Source organism: Sus scrofa, chromosome 1, assembly GCF_054392235.1.
Source record: "Sus scrofa isolate SSC_HxYL_T2T_F1_AM1 chromosome 1, Sscrofa_HxYL_maternal_Yorkshire_Landrace_v2.0, whole genome shotgun sequence".
Taxonomy (NCBI): Eukaryota; Metazoa; Chordata; class Mammalia; order Artiodactyla; family Suidae; genus Sus; species Sus scrofa.
This window is the reverse complement of record NC_139383.1, coordinates 118,692,287-118,710,768: the sequence shown is the minus strand read 5'-3', so window position 1 is coordinate 118,710,768 and position 18,482 is coordinate 118,692,287. Positions and strand designations below refer to the sequence as shown.

General features: G+C 41.0%; 1 protein-coding gene across 24 annotated transcripts in view; it reads left to right on the top strand.

Moving 5' to 3' along the window:
- Nucleotides 1–18,482, top strand: part of TLN2 (talin 2) — a 471,505-nt gene that overhangs the window by 297,746 nt on the left and 155,277 nt on the right. For 21 of the 24 annotated variants that reach the window (XM_021094340.2, XM_021094320.2, XM_084967302.1 and 18 more), the window contains 3 exons: nt 10,966–11,121; nt 16,777–16,878; nt 17,793–17,869. In XM_021094340.2, the coding sequence (XP_020949999.2) occupies nt 10,966–11,121; nt 16,777–16,878; nt 17,793–17,869 (335 nt within the window). The remainder of the gene's footprint in view (nt 1–10,965; nt 11,122–16,776; nt 16,879–17,792; nt 17,870–18,482) is intronic. The other 3 variants (XM_084967307.1, XM_084967304.1, XM_084967306.1) reach the window with 1 other exon arrangement.

The window sequence follows — 18,482 nt, the reverse complement described above, 5'->3', positions numbered from 1 at the left end:
TTGCAACATGAGTATCTAGACATAGCAGTTTTAAAAGGAACATGTTCTGAGAATCTGATGGATAGCTTGGTGACTGTAGTTAACGATACTGTATTATGTACTTGAGAGTGGCTAAGGGAATAAATCTTAAATGCTGCCATCATAACAACCAAAAAAAAGGTTCTGTGAAGCGAAGGTCAAATTAACCTTACTGTGGTAATCATTCCTTAATATATACATATATCAAATCATCATTTGCATACCTTAAAGTTACATGATGTTCTATGTCACTTATATCTAAATAAAGTTGGAAAATAGGGCTTCATGTGATCATTTTATATAAAGTCACTAAGGTATTTGATAAAATTCACGTATTCATTGTGAAAATTTCTTGAAATGCTGGAATTCAAGTGCATTTCCTTATCAGGATAGAATGTTTTAAAACTATCATCAGTATCCTACTTAACAGAAATGCTAGAGGGAAATCTATAAAAATTGGGATCAGAACAGTTTACCCTTTAACATTGTTTTAGAAGTTTTAGGATGTATGGTAAGACAAGAAATATTTTTTAAAGCGTAACTTTAAAAATGACAAAACAAAATGATTACTTTTTGCTATGATTTTTCTCATTTAACAAGATACACAAAATCATTTTGAACTTTTTATTTTGAAACAATCATACATTCACAGGAAGTTGTAAAAATAACGCAGGGAATCCAAAAGTCAGAGTTAACAACTGTGGGTGAGGATGTGGGGAAACAAGCCCTCATAGGCTGCTGGTAGGAATGTAAAATGATGCAGCCCCCTTAGAAAACAGTCTGGCAGTTCCCCAAATGTTAAACATAGAGATGCCATATGACCCAGCAGTTCCGCTCCTGGGTGTATCCACAGAAAAACTTGTACGTGTAAGCCTATAGCCGCATTTGGCCAAAAGTTGGAAACAACCCAGGTGTTCATCCGCTGAACAAAATGTGGTATATCCATAAGGTGCAGTATTACGGTCATAAAAAGAAAGGAAAAGTACTGCTCTGGGCTCTAGCATGGATGACTTTTAGAAATGTTAGATGTGAAAGAAGCCTGTCACAAGATTCCATTGATATGAAATGTCCATAGAGACAGAAAGTGTATTAGTGGGGGCTTACGGTAGGGTGGGATCGCAGGGGATAGGGGAATAGGGGAGTGATAGCAAAGGTACAGAATTTCTTTTTGAGAAGATTAAAATGTTTTAAAATTGACTGTAGTGGTAGTAGCACCTATCTGTAAGTATACCCAAATCCATTGAATTGTATACTTTACAAGGTGAATTGTATGATATGTAGGTGATAATATTGTCAAAAATAGTAATACAGAGAGTTCTTCCTTTCCCTCAGTGGTAATTATAGTACAATATCAAGGCCAAATCAAGAGTGGTACAGGAGTTCCCGTCGTGGCGCAGTGGTTAACGAATCCGACTAGGAACCATGAGGTTGCGGGTTCGATCCCTCGCCTTGCTCAGTGGGTTAACGATCCGGCATTGCCGTGAGCTGTGGTGTAGATTGCAGACGCGGCTCGGATCCTGCATTGCTGTGGCTCTGGCGTAGGCCAGTGGCTGCAGCTCCGATTCGACCCCTAGCCTGGGAACCTCCATATGCCGTGGGAGCGGCCCCAAAGAAATAGCAAAAAAAGACAAAAAAAAAAAAGAGTGGTACAATTCATAGACATTACTCAGATTTGCAGGTTTTTTTTCACACATGTAGATTCGTGTCACCACTACCATAGTCATGATAAAGAACTTGGGAGTTCCTGTTGTGGCTCAGCAGTAACAAATCTGACTGGTATCCATGAGGATGTGGGTTCAATCTCTGGTCTCTCTAAGTGAGTTAAATGGTCTGTCATTGCTATGAGCTATGGCATAGGCTGGCGGCTACAGCTCCAATTCGACCCCTAGCCTGGGAATTTCCATATGCTGTGGGTTGTGGCCCTAAAAAGACCAAAAAAAAAAAAAAAAAAAAAAAGCAGGTCTGAATACTTTCTTCTTGAGGTGGACCGTGATGCAAGATAATATAAGAAATAGAGTGTGTATGTCTATGTATGACTGGATCCCTTTGCTATTCAGCAGAATTTGGCACAACATTGTAAATCAACTATACCTTAATAAAAACATTGAAAAAAAATTTTAAAGTATATTTTGTGCCACCCTTTGATGGCCACACACAGCTCCCATTCCTTCCTGCTTCTCTCTACACTCTATTCCCTTCCTTGGTCTTGACCCCCTGGCAACCACTAATCTGTTGTCCATTTCAATAATTTTGTTACTTCAAGAATGCTACATAAATGGAATCATACAATACATAACCTTTTGAGATGGGTTTTTTCATTTAGGATAATACCCTTGAGATCCATCCAAGTCATAATGTGTATCAATAGTCCATCGCTCTTGATTGCCAAATAGTTTTCCATGGGACTGAAGTACCAGTTTGTTTAGCCATTCATCACTGAAGGACATTTGGGTTGTTTCTAGTTTAGGGCTATTATGAATAAAATTGCTATAAATATTTGTGTATAGGCTTTTGTGTAAATGAAGTGTTCATTTCATTGGGATAAATGCCCAAGGGTACAATTGCCTGACCATATGGTAAGAACATGTTCAGCACTATGACGAACTGCCAGACTCTTTTCCAGAATGTTCCACTTTACATTCTTACTAGCAAAGTGTGAGTGACCTAGTTTCTTACCGTCCTTTCCGGCATTTGGGGTTATCATTGCTTTTTTAATTTTAGCCTTTCTGATGGGTTTCTTACGGTATCTTTTCGTGGTTTTAATTTGCATTTCCTTAATGGCTAATGATTTTGAACATCCTTTCATGTTCTTATTTGCCATCTGTAAATCCTCCTCAGTGAAATGTCTGTTCATGTTTTTTTTTGCCAATTTTCTAGTGAGATTTTCTGTTGAATTTTGAGGGTTCTTTATATATTTTAGGTCCAAGTCCTTTGTCAGATGTGGTTTGCAATTTTTTTTTCTTAGTTTATAGCTTGTCTTCACATCCTCTTAACAAGGTCTTCCACAGAATAAACATTCTTAATGTTTTTGTTGTTGTCTTTTTAGGGCCACACCAATGGCTATGGAGGTTCCTAGGCTAGAGGTCAAAGCGAGCTGCAGCTCCCAGCCTACACAACAGCCACGGCAACACAGGATCCAAGCCGCATCTTCCACCTACACCACAGCTCACAGCAATGCTGGATCCTTAACCCATTGAGTGAGGCCAGGGATCAAACCCTCATCCTCACGGGTAATAGGTTTGTTTCCACTGAGCCACAGTGGGAACTCCAAAGGTCTTAATTTTGATGATGGATGTTTTATCATTTTTTTCCCTATTATATGGATCTTGCTTTAAGTGTTAGATCTTAAGAACTCTAACTCTAGGCTCTGAAGATTTTCTCCTTGTTTAGTTGTAAATGTTTTACAGTTTTACATTTTACATTTAGGTCCATGGTCCATGGTCCCACATTGAGTTAGGTTTGTATAAGGTGTAAGGTTTTTAGGTTGAGGCTTATTTTTTGGCCTGTGTGTGTCCACTTGCCCCAGCATTGCTTGTTAAATCGACTGTCCTTCCTCCATTGGATTGTTTTTTGCATCCTTGACAAAATTAATTCAAACACATTGCTGTGGATCTACTTCTGAGTTCTCTAGCCTGTTCTCCTGATATTTGTGTCTGTCCTTCCACCCATATCCCACTGTCCTGATCACTGCAGCTGTAGAGAGAGCCTTAACATCAAACTCGATGATTCTCTTCACTTTTTTCTTTTTTTTCAAAATTGTTTTAGGTCCTTTTCATTTATACAAACACTTTAGAACAAACTTTTCTATATCTATAAGAGTCTGGAGTTCCCGTCGTGGCGCAGTGGTTAACGAATCCAACTAGGAATCATGAGGTTGCGGGTTCGGTCCCTGCCCTTGCTCAGTGGGTTAACGATCCGGCGTTGCCGTGAGCTGTGGTGTAGGTTGCAGACGCGGCTCGGATCCTGCATTGCTGTGGCTCTGGCGTAGGCCGGTGGCTCCAGCTCCGATTCGACCCCTAGCCTGGTAACCTCCATATGCCGCGGGAGCGGCCCAAGAAATAGCAACAACAACAACAACAACAACAAAAGACAAAAGACAAAAGACAAAAAAAAAAAAGTCTTAGCTGGGATTTTGATAGGCATTGCATTAAATTTATAGATCAATTTGGAAAGAATTAATAACCTTATCGTGTTGAGTTTTTCAATCCATAAGCATGGTATTAGATCCATTTAGATTTCATTCATCAGCGTTTTGTAATCTTCAGTCTGTAAATCCCAGCGCATGTTATAATGTACATAGATATTAATTTTTAGATTCACTTTAATCATTCTAATTTTTAGTTTTAAGTAAAATAACCTGTGTATGTATAAATAATAACAACTATTTATAATATATGATAGGAAGAGATCACACAGAATAGTACACACACAAGAAATTGTTTGGCTAAGGGATAGTATGTTTTTTAAATGCATGAAGAACAGATTTCTTTAGCCCACCCCTGACCTGAACATACCATTAAATGATGAAGGAAGTTCACTGCTGTAATTTAAGAAGTAAGTTAAAATTCAGTAATGCAGTCCCTATTTGGACAGGCTAGTAGAAATCCTAAATTAAATAATTAAATGAAATCATGGGTTTTTTTTTTGGGTTTTTTTTTTTGTTTGTTTTTGCTTTTGAGGGCTGCACCTGCAACATATGGAAGTTCCCAGGCTAGGGGTTGAATTGGAGCTACCGCTGCTTGCCTATGTATGCCACAGCCACAGCAATGTAGGATCCAAGCCACATCTGTGACCTACACCACAGCTTATGGCAACGCTGGATCCTTAACCCACTGAGCAAGGCCAGGGATCGAACCCACATCCTCATGAATACTAGTTGGATTCGTTTCTTCTGAGCCATGACAGGAACTCCTTAAATCATAATTTATGAAATGTAAATATTGATATTGAACACAGTCATACCATGTGGCCTTGAGATGAGTCATAAATATTGTGAGAGAACTGGTTTGCTTCCATCCGATTTTCCCCTATATCTGTGAACATTTTTTCCTATTATTCAGATAATTTTGTAACTGACCTTTGAACAATGATGAGTAAGGGATGCCCACCCTTTGTGGCAGATGAAAATCCACATGTAACTTAGCATCGGCACTCTGGGTCCTTAGTTCCTCTGTATCCACGGTTCCACTTTTGTAGATTCAGCCAATATGAAATTGTAGATTCATGTAGTACTCTAGTATTAGCTATTGAAAACAAGTTGTGTTTAAGTGAACCCATGTTGATCAAGGGTCAGCTGGACTTCATATTGTTAAACTAGAAAGTGCTTGGATGTTGGAATCAGAAAGATTGGCCTAGGATTCTCCATGCAGTATTGCCTGTGTGAGCAGTAGCAGAACCTCGTACGACTTGGAGAAACATCTGTAACCTTCCTAAAACCTCAGTTTCTTCACTTAAAAATGGAAATGATCCTCCTTTACAGAGCTCTAAGGAAAGTTCAGTGAGGTAATGTGTGGAAATAAACGTAGTAGATGGAATGTAGGGCTATCTGATAAATTTTAGGTTATCTCATGTCCTTGACCCTTGTCACAATTCCCTAATTCCTAGCCCCTGAGTCCTGCAACTTTTAATTTGCTTTTAGAGTCCACGACGCAGAGCAGGAGTTGGAAAACTTTTTTAGTAAAGGGCCATATAGGCAATACCTTCAGCTTGGCTCATTGTGCCACTCTGCATGTATAGCCTGAAAGCAGTCGTCAGTATGTATATAAATGAGCATGGTTATGTTCCCAAAGCTGTATTTATGGAGTTTGAAATTTCACCTTCGTATGATTTTCACTTCTCCCTTTTTAAATTTTTTTCATCCATTTAAAAATGGAAAATCCACTCTTAGCTCTCAGGGCCCCCCACGAAAGGGGGGCAGCAAACTGGATTTAGCACCTGATGTAGTTTGCTGACCCTGCCAGAGAGGATATCTGTAATGAGTCCCTCATGTGGCAGAGTTCTCAGTGGCTAAGAATACATTTGGATTCTGGCTTTGCCATTTGGTTTGACCATGGATAAGTTACTTTACCTTCCATCTCCAATCTTCAGTTTATGCACCTACAATGCTGACTTTTTTTGAGGTTTAAAGGAAATAATATAGAAGATGCATAAAATGATCTCAATAAATGCAAGCTATAAACATCTGCAGTCTTCCTCTTTCATTGAGATCCTTGCAGTTTATCTTAGTTTTTTAAAACTCCATAAGGAATGGTAAGGCACTTTCCATGACTTGCAAAGGATCTTGTTTCATTCCAAGATATCCTTGTGTAAACCTTCTGATGCATAAATTTGCCTTTAACTTTCCTTGCAACCACAACCAGAGCCTAGAGATGAGAGGCCTGGGGAGTGTTTACTCTCTTCTCACCTGAACTGTGAGAGCATCTCAGAATCATGAATTAAGTCAAAAATGGATCAACACTTGTTTTTAGGGACAGAGATGGCTAATGAACAGGGTCTTTAACACCATTTTGCTTTTGAGCAGCCATCCCTCTCAAAAGAAAAAAGCATACTGATGACACAGCAAAGCCACAAGGCAGTACTTGGCAGGAAACCAGCGTAGAACTCTAGTGAGCACAGCTGGATCACGGACTTAGGCCATATTGAAGTTGGGCCTAGGGCCAAAGCCTGCCAAAAGCTCAGCCCCTTGGCATTCCTCCACCCTCGTCTGAATCTGATGTAAGGCACAGGTGATGTCAGAATCGGCCAATATCCACACCTGTGAGAAGAGCCTGAGGCAGAGCAGGCTTGATCAGAGCCAGCTGCCGGGGCTGAACCCACTATAATGAGATGTGCTTGCAAGAGGAGGGGCAGGGCTCACTAGTGGATCCTGCCTCTCCTTGGTTGAATGAGTACCTTCTCCTGCCTTTAAGTTACCCAAACTCAACATGTTGTCAAAACAAAACCAACCTAATGAGGACTGCTTGGAGAGAGACGTTGCTATGTAGCCAGCAAAGTCGCAGCCACAGTCTGTATGTGTCTGAGTATGAGAGATGTGTTGGTCTTCACTGGCCTGCCTAACCTGCTTTTTTCTCCCAGAGATAAAAGGATGCTAGTGTCTGTAGTTGAAGGTTGGACTGAGATTCGAGATACAGGGAGGAAGGGGAAGCCTTATAGCCTATGGACTGCCTTCTAACATGCAAGTCTGCCCCGGAGGGTCTAAGGCCGGTCCTTGGTCAGGGGCGACCCGACCTCACTCGCACAGAGCCAAGCCCCTCGATATTTAACTTTCTCCAGCTGCTTTGCATTTGGTGGGTAGCCGCTGAATTGTCGCTTGATGGTGGTCTCTGTTGCTGAGTGACAGTATTTTCTGAGTTCCTCATATATCCTCCCCATTCGTGACCTTCTGATGGAATGCCCGCTGTCAGTTGTTTGCTTGTTCACTTCGGCTTCCTCTCCTAGGCCAGAATGATCTCGACAGGAGTTGGGGCAATCCATCACGACCCTATGTTCCCCCCCGCCCCCTGCCAGAGCCCCTCACTGGGGAGGTGCAGATGGGAAAGGAGGCAGGCAGCAGCTGCAAACCATATTTTATTTCTGATCTCCTTCCTGGGCTGGGCTGGTGCCAACCCTGTGTGACTAAACGAGCAGCCTGGAACCTTTCCACCGCAATCTCTGTGGCTCCTGAAGCCAAGTGAGATGCACGGGCATGGCCCATGCTGGGCTGATTTCACCCCTTGTGGAACTGGCCTCTCTACAAAGAACCTGACTCGTCTCTGAGTTTTTCCTAAGGACTGGGAGGTTCTCACAGTGCCGTAGTCCCCTCGCCAGACACCCACACAGATTCCTACTGCCTTTATCTCCTCCTCTTGGGAGGAAGCTGGAGGTGTGCCATGACCTTCCCTGTCTGACGGTTTATGAACCGCCCACAGGGGATAGGAGGAGTGCTTTTGCCTTTTCTCTAATTGCTTCCATCAGAACTAGTATGCTGTGGTAGACAGTCTCTTGAAGTCGGAGATGTTTCTAAGCTTCTTGAATCTGCGTTCTAATCTGGGCTTTATCACTTAACTACTGTTTGCTTAGGACAAGTTGCTGGTCCCTTCATTTCAAGATGGGGATGGTGGTGATGATGTTGATGACGATGATGTCAGCATTTGGAGGATGTTCTGAACATTGATGGTGATATTTATTATCTGTCACACTCCTGGCTTAAGTGCCCATCCCATTGTACACACACCCACGTATACAAACATACTTGGTGCTCATTTGTGTGTATATTCCTCTGGTAATAGTGGTGTGGGTATGGCTAAGTTTCAGCAAGTGTTTTTGAAAACTTTTTTTTTTTTCTTGAGAACAACAGAAATGTGTGTTAAGTTACGTTTTTGGAATGAGGGAAAGCACAAGAAAATGGTACACATCCTATGAGATGATCATTACTGTTATTTTTATCATGTAATTTTCTAAAAGATTTATTTAAAATTTTATTTCATGTAGGATGCTCTACACACTGTTTTGTTTATTTTATTTATTTATTTTTTTGTCTTTTTAGGGCCACACCTGTGGCATATGGAGGTTCCCAGGCTAGGGGTCAAATCATGGCTACAGCGGCCGGTTTACACCACAGCTTACAGCAACACCGGATCCTTAACCCACTGAGTGAGGCCAGGGATCAAACCTGCATCCTCATGAATACTAGTCAGGTTTGTTACTGCTGAGCCACAATGGGAACTGGTTTTTTTATTTTTAATGTGGATAATTTATTGAGTCCAATTGTTTTCCTACAATATAATTTTTAGTAGCTGTAGATTATTTTGTTATTTGGATATACCACAATTTATTGATCAAATCTCTTGTTGAAATTTTTGGTTATTTCTAGTTTTTCACTGTGATAAAACTCTGGTTGCACCTTACTGCAACGTAGTCTTTATGTACATTTATGACTTCTTAATTTTCTAGAAGAAGTTGGGTTAAAAGTAGGATTTTTTTTTTTTTTTTTTGACTTTTTAGGGCCACACCCACTGCATATGGAGGTTCCCAGGCTAGGGGTGGAATTGGAGCTACAGCTGCCTGCCTACACCACAGCCACAGTCATGCCAGATCTGAGACAGGTCTGTGACCTACACCATAGCTCACAGCAATGCCAGCTTCTTAACACACTGAGCAAGGCCAGGGATTGAACCTGCATCTTCATGGACTCTAGTCACATTCATTTCCACTGAGCCATGACAGGAACTCCGGAACATTTTTTAAAGCTTTGAGTGGGTATTAACAAATTTTCTTCATAAAGGCCTCTATTTTAAGTGCCCATCAAGAGTGGTCCCCCTTCATACCTTCTTTAATCCTGAGTGTTCATTTTTTAAAAACTATGATATATACATGAATATTTATCTAATTGTTGCTTATTGCTTATTATCTATTTTATTATTTTAAACACATTTTCTGTTCGTGTTCTTTGCCACTTATGTTTGATGATTTTTGATAACCTTTCATATATAAAGTATACAAAATCTCTTATCATCCTATTTGTTGTAAAATATTTATTTCCCAGTTATTTTCCTTTAATTTTGTTTATGGTGAGGTCTCTTTCTTTTTGTTCCCTTCTCTTTCTTTAAGATGTATCAGGGAGTTCCCGTTGTGGCTCAGTGGTTAATGAATCCGACTAGGAACCATGAGGTTTCGGGTTCGATCCCTGGCCTCACTCAGTGGGTTAAGGATCCGGCATTACTGTGAGCTATGGTGTAGGTCGCAGACGTGGCTTGGATCTGGCATTGCTGTGGCTCTGGCACACAGGCCGGTGGCTACAGCTCCAATTAGACCCCTAGCCTGGGAACCTCCATATGCTGCAGGTGCGGCCCTAAAAAGACAAAAAGACTAAATAAAATAAAATAAAATAAAATAAAATGTATCAAAGTTCAGAGTTCTCATTGATGCTCCATGAGTTAAGAACCCAACATAGTCTCCGTGAGGATGTGAGTTTGATCCCTGGCCTCGCTCAGTGGGTTAAAGATCCAGCAGGTGCTTCGGCAAGCTGAGTCGTAGGTTGCAGATGTGGCTTGGATACTGCATTGCTGTGGCCGTAGTTTAGGCCAGCAGCTGCAGCTCTGATTTGACCCCTAGCCTGGGAACTTCCATATGTTGCAGGTGTGACCATAAGAAGAAAAAAATAAAAATAAATAAAAATAAAATGTATCAAAGTCCATATATTTATGGTTAAAGCCATTAATCTTTTCCTTTATTTATTTTTTAAATTTTGGTGTTTGTGCTAAAAAGTCATCTCCCCCCCGCCCCCCCAGGAATCACAAAAATATCCAACTATGTGACCTTCCTAAATTACTAATCTATCTTGAATTTGTTGTGGCATGAATGTGAGGTAGGCCTTCATTATTTTCATAGAGATGATGGCTATTTAAAACTTATTAAAACTAATCATAAAATATTTTTAAGAGTCAGCAGATACACATTAAAAAACATGAAGACTCCAAATATACATATTTAAAGACTGTGTTTAGGACTGAGAAGACTCTACTTTGGCAGTTTTACTTAATTCTTAGTAGCTGACGTGCCATACTCAAATTCCGCATTAACCCTCATTTGTTACTCACTGAGTTGGCTACTGAGAATGACACTATTTGGAGTTGACTTTAACTTTTTTTTCTCTAGATATCTTCTTTCTATCACAGCCTCTATTTTTGGAGCAACCTGTCCTCCTGGACAGTATCTTTCCTCAGGAAACATGCCCTTGTGGATGTCTCTAGTCTTCTTGTATCTGTTTTACCTTCCATTCCTTTAATTTAGTGAGTCATTCACTTTGTTTCAAAACCCTGATTTCCCAATAGCCCTGCCTGTCCTTAGACACAGTGGTATGGGTTGACCAGAGGTAAAAAAAAAAAAAATCACAAAAATCACTGATTACTTGGAAAAATCAGATGTCTTCAGAGGAAGAGCTCTGACTCTTGGTATCTCCTGTTTCAGGAAAAGATGAAAGGCAAGAACAAGCTGGTGCCTCGCCTGCTTGGGATCACCAAAGACTCAGTGATGCGCGTGGATGAAAAGACAAAGGAAGTGCTACAGGAGTGGCCACTGACCACAGTCAAGCGCTGGGCAGCCTCACCCAAAAGCTTCACACTGGTAGGCACTAGAGAAGGTAGTGAGTCGGCCAGCATGGCCTTGAGTGATACCCTGGGGCGAGTGAAACAGTACACGCCCTTTGGGTTTCCCTGGCTTTGGAGAGCAGCATGGAGAGGAACAGGTGGTTGGGGTCCGTGGGCCAGGGGGTGGGGGTAGGCACTGATCCGGAAGTGAGGATGATGTCAGCAAGCTGGGTCTCCTTGACCACTTCCTTCTCTCTGGCGCTCCAAGTCTGTCTGATCTCCTTAACTAGAGAGAGCCAATCAAGGATCATTCTGAGTCTTCTGTGGTCCTCATGATACTGTCCCAAGTATATACTAAAAGGCAATTTTCTCTTTCTTTCTTTCTTATTATTTTTTTAGGGCTGCACTTGCAGCATATGGAAGTTCCCAGGCTAGGGGTCAAATTGAAGCTGTAGCCGCCGGCTTATACCGCAGCCACAGCAACACCAGATTCAAGCCTTGTCTGCGAACTACACCACAGCTCACGGCAATGCCGGATCCTTAACCCACGGAGTGAGGCCAGGGATTGAACCTGTGTCCTCATGGAAGCTAGTCAGATTTGTTTCTGCTGAGCCATGACAGGAACTCCTAAAAGGCAATTTTCTAATTCTCTGAGGACCATACAAAGGCTTCTTCATCTCCAGTTGTTTTAGGTGTTCCTAAGAATTATGACATCTTATCAAGGTGTTTTTCCAGCCTCCCTACAAAGAGATCATGTTTTATTGTGGAAAGAGACTCTAAAGTAGCATTGGAAATCAGCTTTCATCCCTACCTCTGTGCGCTTGCTCAGAAGTAACCTTACTTCTCTCTGAGCCTGAGTGTTGTTTGTGGCATTGGGATGGTAATACCTATTTCACAGTTTCTAGAACCCAGTGAGATGATGATAACAGAAGGCTCAGAGTGAAATACGCAGGAAGTAGAGAGTATGTGTGTTTGTTCCAGACCTTTAAACCTCTGAATTCCTCCTCTAACCTCAGTACTCGCTCTTAGCATAGTATACTGTGTGGCCTTAACTATGGCCAGCCACACTGGTAGGTGAGAATCTGTAGGGCAATTATTTTGTAATATATATGATTGAGCAATTAGAAAGTATTGAAATTTGTTAATTTCTTCAGAACTCCTGAAATGTCCTAGTCTCCAGCTCTAGTGAACACTTGAAATATGTGCATCTAGGCAGGGTCTTATAATAGAGCATCAAAAAAAAGTCTGAGGGGAGTTCCCATCGTGGCTCAGTGGTTAACGAATCTGACTAGGAACCATGAGGTTGCGGGTTCGATCCCTGCCCTTGCTCAGTGGGTTAAGAATCCAGCGCTGCCATGAGCTGTGGTGTGGGTCACAACCTGGCTCAGATCTGGTGTTGCTGTGGCTCTGGTGTAGGCCGGCGGCTACAGCTCCGATTAGACCCCTAGCCTGGGAAACTCCATATGCCACGGAAGCCACCATAGAAAAAGGCATAAAGACCAAAAAAAAAAAAAAAAAAAAAGTAAATGCATGTGAGTGAGGACTGGAACATGAAGGTTCGAATGGATGGGGTAGGGGTAGCTAGGTTTTGTTGCATAAGTTGATACAAATATTGGTCTTTTTAAGCTAGGGTCCAAGTACTATTTAAAAAAAAAAAAAAGGTTGTTAAAAACTGTAATGAATTGCAGGAGTAACTGTGTCAAGCAAAAGAGAGAACAAATATCAGTGATTTTACTAAAGTTGCGTTGAAACTTACAGAATATCATTTCCTTTCTACCCTAGCTTTAAGTTAATTTCTTAGTGTTTGATTTTCCTTTGGTCTTTCTATTATAGACTTTTAGTCTGATTCTGTTATGGTCAGTGGGATGTACTCTGCTTCTTTTGTGTTCATGGATTGTGCTCTGTAGGATTTCAATTTTTAGAACTTAAAGATTAATTTTCTATCACAGGATATGATCATTCGTGGAGAATATTCCATGAGTGCTTGAAAAGGATGTGCCTTCTTTTGTTGGGTGAAGTGTTCTATAAATGCCAGTTCCATCCCATTCGCTGATGGTTGGTGTTCCAGTTGTGCATATGCTTGTTAATTTTCTGTCTAGTAATTCTAATAATTCCTGAGAGTGAAGTTCCCAACAGCAACTGAGGACTTTTTGGTTTTTCTTTTCATCTTAGTTTTTGTTTTATGTATTTTGAAGTTCTCTTGTTTGGTACCTATATGTTTAAGATTTCTCTATGTTCTTAATGGAGAATTGGTCTTATCATTGTCTTCTTTTGTTCTCCATAAAGTTTTTGCTCTGTAGTTTGCTTTGTCTTACATTGATGTAGCCACTAATGCTTTTTTATGTTAATGTTTTCATGCTGTATCTTTTCCTTTCCTTTTACTTTAAACCTAGTTATATCATTAGGTTTTAAACGAATTTCATGTAGAGAGTGTGGAGTTGGGCTGTGCTTTTTATTAAAATTCACTCTTTTAATTGACATATTTAGGCCATTTATATTTTAAACTCATTATTAATATGTGAGGGCTTATATCTACCATTTTATAATTTTTCTTTTTATTCCCTCTGTTTTGTTTGCCTTCCTGTGGCAAGAACATTTATTTATAATATTTTTTAGAATATTTCTTCATATAGTGCTTTTAGTGATAGGTATTTTATATATATATATATAGTTAATTAGCACCTACGGGTATCAGTGTTGTTTCACCACTTCAAGTAAAGTATAGAAACTCTACTTCCATTTAAGTTTGTTTATATTTCATACTTTTTGAGTATAATTGTTTAAACTCTATATACACTTCTTCTATATACACTGACCACTAAATGAGTTGGTATTATAACTTATGCTTCAACCATAAGGTAAGGTTGAAGAAAACTCATGAGCTGAAGGATAGGCTATTACATTTACTTTGATTTCTTTCCATCTCATTGTTCCTTCTCTTTTTAAAAGTTCCTGGTCTTCTTTTGTGTTCATTTTCTTTATGTTTGGAGCAGTTCCTTTAGATATTCTTTATTTTTTTTTCTTTCTCTTTTATTTATTTTTTAAAACTGTTATTTCCCCGTACAATTTTTTTTTCTATTGTACAGCATGGTGACCCAGTTATGCATACATGTATACATTCTTTTTTCTCACCTTATCATGCTCCATCATAAGTGACTAGACGTAGTTCCCAGGGCTACACAGCAGGATCTCATTGCTAATCCATTCCAAAGGTAATAGTTTGCATCTGTTAATCCCAAACTCCCAATCCCTCCCACTCCCTCTAGATATTCTTTAAAAGTAAGTCTGTTAGCAGCAAATCATTTTTTTCCTTTATCTGAGATTGTTCTTATTTCCCCTTCATTCATAAATGTTAATTTTGCCACCTACAGGATTTGGGATCCATAGTTCTTTTCTTTTAGCTCTTGAAAAATGCCATTCCTTGGAGTTCCCATTGTGGCGCAGCAGATTAAAGAATCTGAAATAGTGTCCATGAGGATGAGGATTCAATCCCTGGCCTCGCTCAGTGGGTTAAGGATCCAGCATTGCTGCAATCTGCAGTGTAGGTTGCAGACGTAGCTTGGATCCAACATTGCTATGGCTGAAGTGAAGGCCTTGACTGTGCTCCAGTTTGACTCCTAACCTGGGAACTTCCATTTACTGCAGGTGCAGCTGTAAAAAGGAAAAAAATTAAAAAGAAAAATGTTATTCCACTTCTTTTTGGCTTCTTTTGCTTTCAGAATAGAAATTTGCTGTCATTTTGGTTGGTGTTCATTTATAGGTAGTATGTTGCTTTTCTATGGGTTTTTTTTTAAGCTTTTTTTCCCTAGTTTTCAAAAGTTCTTGGTGTGGATTTCTTAGGTTTATTTTATTTGGAGGCCTGATTAGCTTCTTGAATTTGTAGGTTTATAATTTGTGGGTACAATCCCTGGCCTCACTCATTGGGTTAAGGATCTGGCATTGCTGTGGTGTAAGTGGCAGATGCGTCTTGGGTCTGGTGTTGCTATGGCATAAGCCTGCAGCTGCAGGTCTGATTCAGTCCCTAGTCTGGGAACTTCCATATGCCACAGGTGTGGCCCTAAAAAGAGAAAAAAATAAATTGTTTCACAGATCTCTGTTTTGTATTGTTTTGCTTGACTAAATGCTGCTGCTCTGTTTTCAAGTTGACTGATTCTTTTCTTTGTCACTTCCACACTACCATGTAATCTCTTCTGTGAGTTTTATTGTGGTTATGGCATCTTTTAATTCTCAAATCTTCAGTGTGGTTCTTTTTTTATGACTTAGGTGTTTTGGTAGAATCTATTGTTTTCATTTATTTCAAGAGAATTTGTCATTGATGAAATGTTTTTTATGATTCAGTTTAAAAACCTTATCAGACAATTCCAACATCTGCTTCATTTCAGTACTGGCATCAGTTGATTATCTTTTTTTTACATCATTGTTATCCTGGTTCTTGACATGAAAAGTGATTTTCATTTATATCCTAGACAATCTGGTCATTATATTAGGAGACTCTTGATCTTATTTAATTCTTCTATTTCAGCCCACAGTCACCTCGTTTAGGTGTAGGGTATAGTGTTCTGGCATACTGTTGTGGATTTCAATTGCAGTTTATTTTATGAGCCCTTGCAATGCTCTTCTGGACTGCTTTGTTGTTCTGATGTTGCTGGCGTTCCTGCTCAAGGCTTGTTGGTGCTATTTGAGGGAAGATACTTCCTTGGCCCCCTGCTATTGCTGGGTCACCTTTGTTAGGGGAGGCAGGAGCTACAGAGCCTGAATCTCTTTATGCCACCCTATGGAGAAGAAGGAGACACAGGACTTCACCGGAGCTGTGGCTGCCAAGGAACCAGACCCCCTGCCTGGCTGGGTTGTGGAGCAGAGCCTGTGGCTCTCACTGCTTTGCTGCCAATGAGCACCACCCTAGGTTGTAGAGCAACCTGAGGCTCCCAAATAGGTCTCTCTTGGGCTTACTCTCTCTGGTCCTTTGGCCAGAGAGAACAGGCTTTCAGGAACTTCCTGTTGGAGGTTCCAAGTTTCAGGCCTCCCCTGTACCCGGCCTTCGAGGGTATGGGATATAAAACAAAACCCAAGGAGTTCCCGTCGTGGCTCAGTGGTTAATGAATCCAACTAGGAACCATGAGGTTGCAGGTTTGATCCCTGGCCTTGTTCAGTGGGTTAAGGATCCGGCATTGCTGTGAGCTGTGGTGTAGGTCGCAGACACGGCTCAGATCCCACATTGATGTGGCTGGGGTGTAGGCTGGCAGCTACAGCTCCAATTAGGCCCCTACTGTGGGACTCTCCATGTGCTGCAGGTGTGGATTGCAGATGTGGCTCGGATCCTGAGTTGCTGTGGCTCTGGTGTAGGCCGGCGGCTACAGCTCTGATTGGACCACTAACCTGGGAACCTCCATATGCCGTGGGAGCGGCCCTAGAAATGGCAAAAAAAAAAAGATAAAACAAAACCCAGGAACTCACCAGATTGTGGTTACACGGGTCCTGAGGTTTCCAGGCTGTCCACCTTTCCAGCTCTCAAAGTCCCTTTATCATTGTTTCTTGAATAAATTTTAGGGTGTTCAGTAGTATTTAGAGGAGATAAGCAAGAAAAAGTAAGTCTGTGCCAGAGCTTGTTTCCAAAACTGGACCTTCCCACCTTTAAAACTGCTGACGTGGCTGTATTTTTTTCTAACATGGGTTTTTTTTCCCCTTCCTCAAGGATTTTGGAGAGTACCAGGAAAGCTACTATTCAGTACAAACCACTGAGGGAGAGCAAATATCCCAGCTGATTGCAGGCTACATCGACATCATCCTTAAAAAGGTATTTCATGCTGATGCAGATTGGACCACCCTTCTTTATTTAAAGACTCAGTTTAGATGATGTAGCTACTTGGGGTGGGAGGGGAGGCATAAAAAAACCTCAGGTTAAGTACTTGATTCACTAATTGAGTCTTTAAGATTAAGATTGCTTGAGTGTGCAGTCTCTGACCTCAAAATCTAGGAGAATTTCTGATTTTGCTGCAGCTCACATTTGTGTCATTGACTGCAAGTTGACGAGCAGTAGTGCATCACTTAGCTACTGAATGAGCCTAGCTAACCCCTCAGCATCTTCCTCTCTAGGTATTATGTCATGCTTTCCAACTTCTGTAGAAACTGGGTTGAAGGTCTGAAGATGGTGGTTTTCTTTTCCTTTTTTTTTTCCTCTCTCTCTTTTTTTAAACTAATTTCAATGAGGTGCGGGCCAGGGTGTCATATGCTGTAGGGGTATGCAGACAAACCTTTCCTAAGGCTTCAGGATACAGCACACTGAAATAAACAAGTTCTACTAAAATATTAATATCTCTATCTTGATTTTCACTATATAAAATTGCACAATCCTATATACAGAAGACCTTATAGAGTTCACTATATTAAATATTTCTTTTTCATTATTACCATTGCTTTTGTTCACCCATCACTTATTAAATATCCTATACAAGGAATTTGGGGTAAACTCAACATTTCTGCTTGTGTGGCTCATTTTAAAAGGCCTCTTGGGAGTTCCCTGGTGGCTCAGTGGGTTAAGAATCTGGCATTGACACCGCAGTGGTTCAGGTCACTGCTGTGGCATCGGTTCGATCTCTGGCCCTGGAACTTCTACATGCCACGAGCATAGCACCCCGCCAAAAAAAGGCCTCTTGAAAGGGTCTTGTGCCAGGACCTGCTGACTCTCATTTTTGTCTTGTTTTACCTCAGAAACAAAGTAAAGATAGATTTGGACTAGAGGGTGATGAGGAGTCAACGATGTTAGAGGAGTCTGTTTCCCCCAAAAAGTAAGTATCCTTAAGAACACCAGAGAACCTTCTCAGATGTGTAGGTTTCCCTCTGCCAGCTCTGGGGCTGCTGCCCTGAGTGAGGGTGGATGCGAGAGATGGCTCCTGCTTCTCGAAGTATGGGGCCCAGACCATCATCATCAGGGTTGAGGGTGTCTTACTGGGATGAGGGTGACAGGGAATTTGAAGAAGGCACTGAACATCATGTGGTGTTGAATTCCATCCTTAGACACCATGAGCCTTCATGAGTCCTATCCTGCTTTCTGATTTAAATCTCATAAACTGCATCATTTTCATCAAAGCCTGGAGGCTGAGGTTCATCCTGTACCTTTTGGGGTTGCGGCCTAGCCAATGGAGGGGTTATTGTGTGTGGAATGTTTGTTACCTGGCGCACTTGATATACGTGTCATGAGGCAGCAAAGGGAAGTGGTAAAGACTCTGGAGCCAGAGATACTGAGTTCAAATCTGAGGTCTCTCTCTCTCTCTCTCTCTTTTTTTTTTTTTTTTTTTTTTGCTTTTTAGGGCCTCACCTGCAGCGTATGCAGGTTCCCAGGCTAGGGGTCTAATCAGAGCTGCAGCTGCTGGCCTATACCACAGCACACGGCAACGCCGG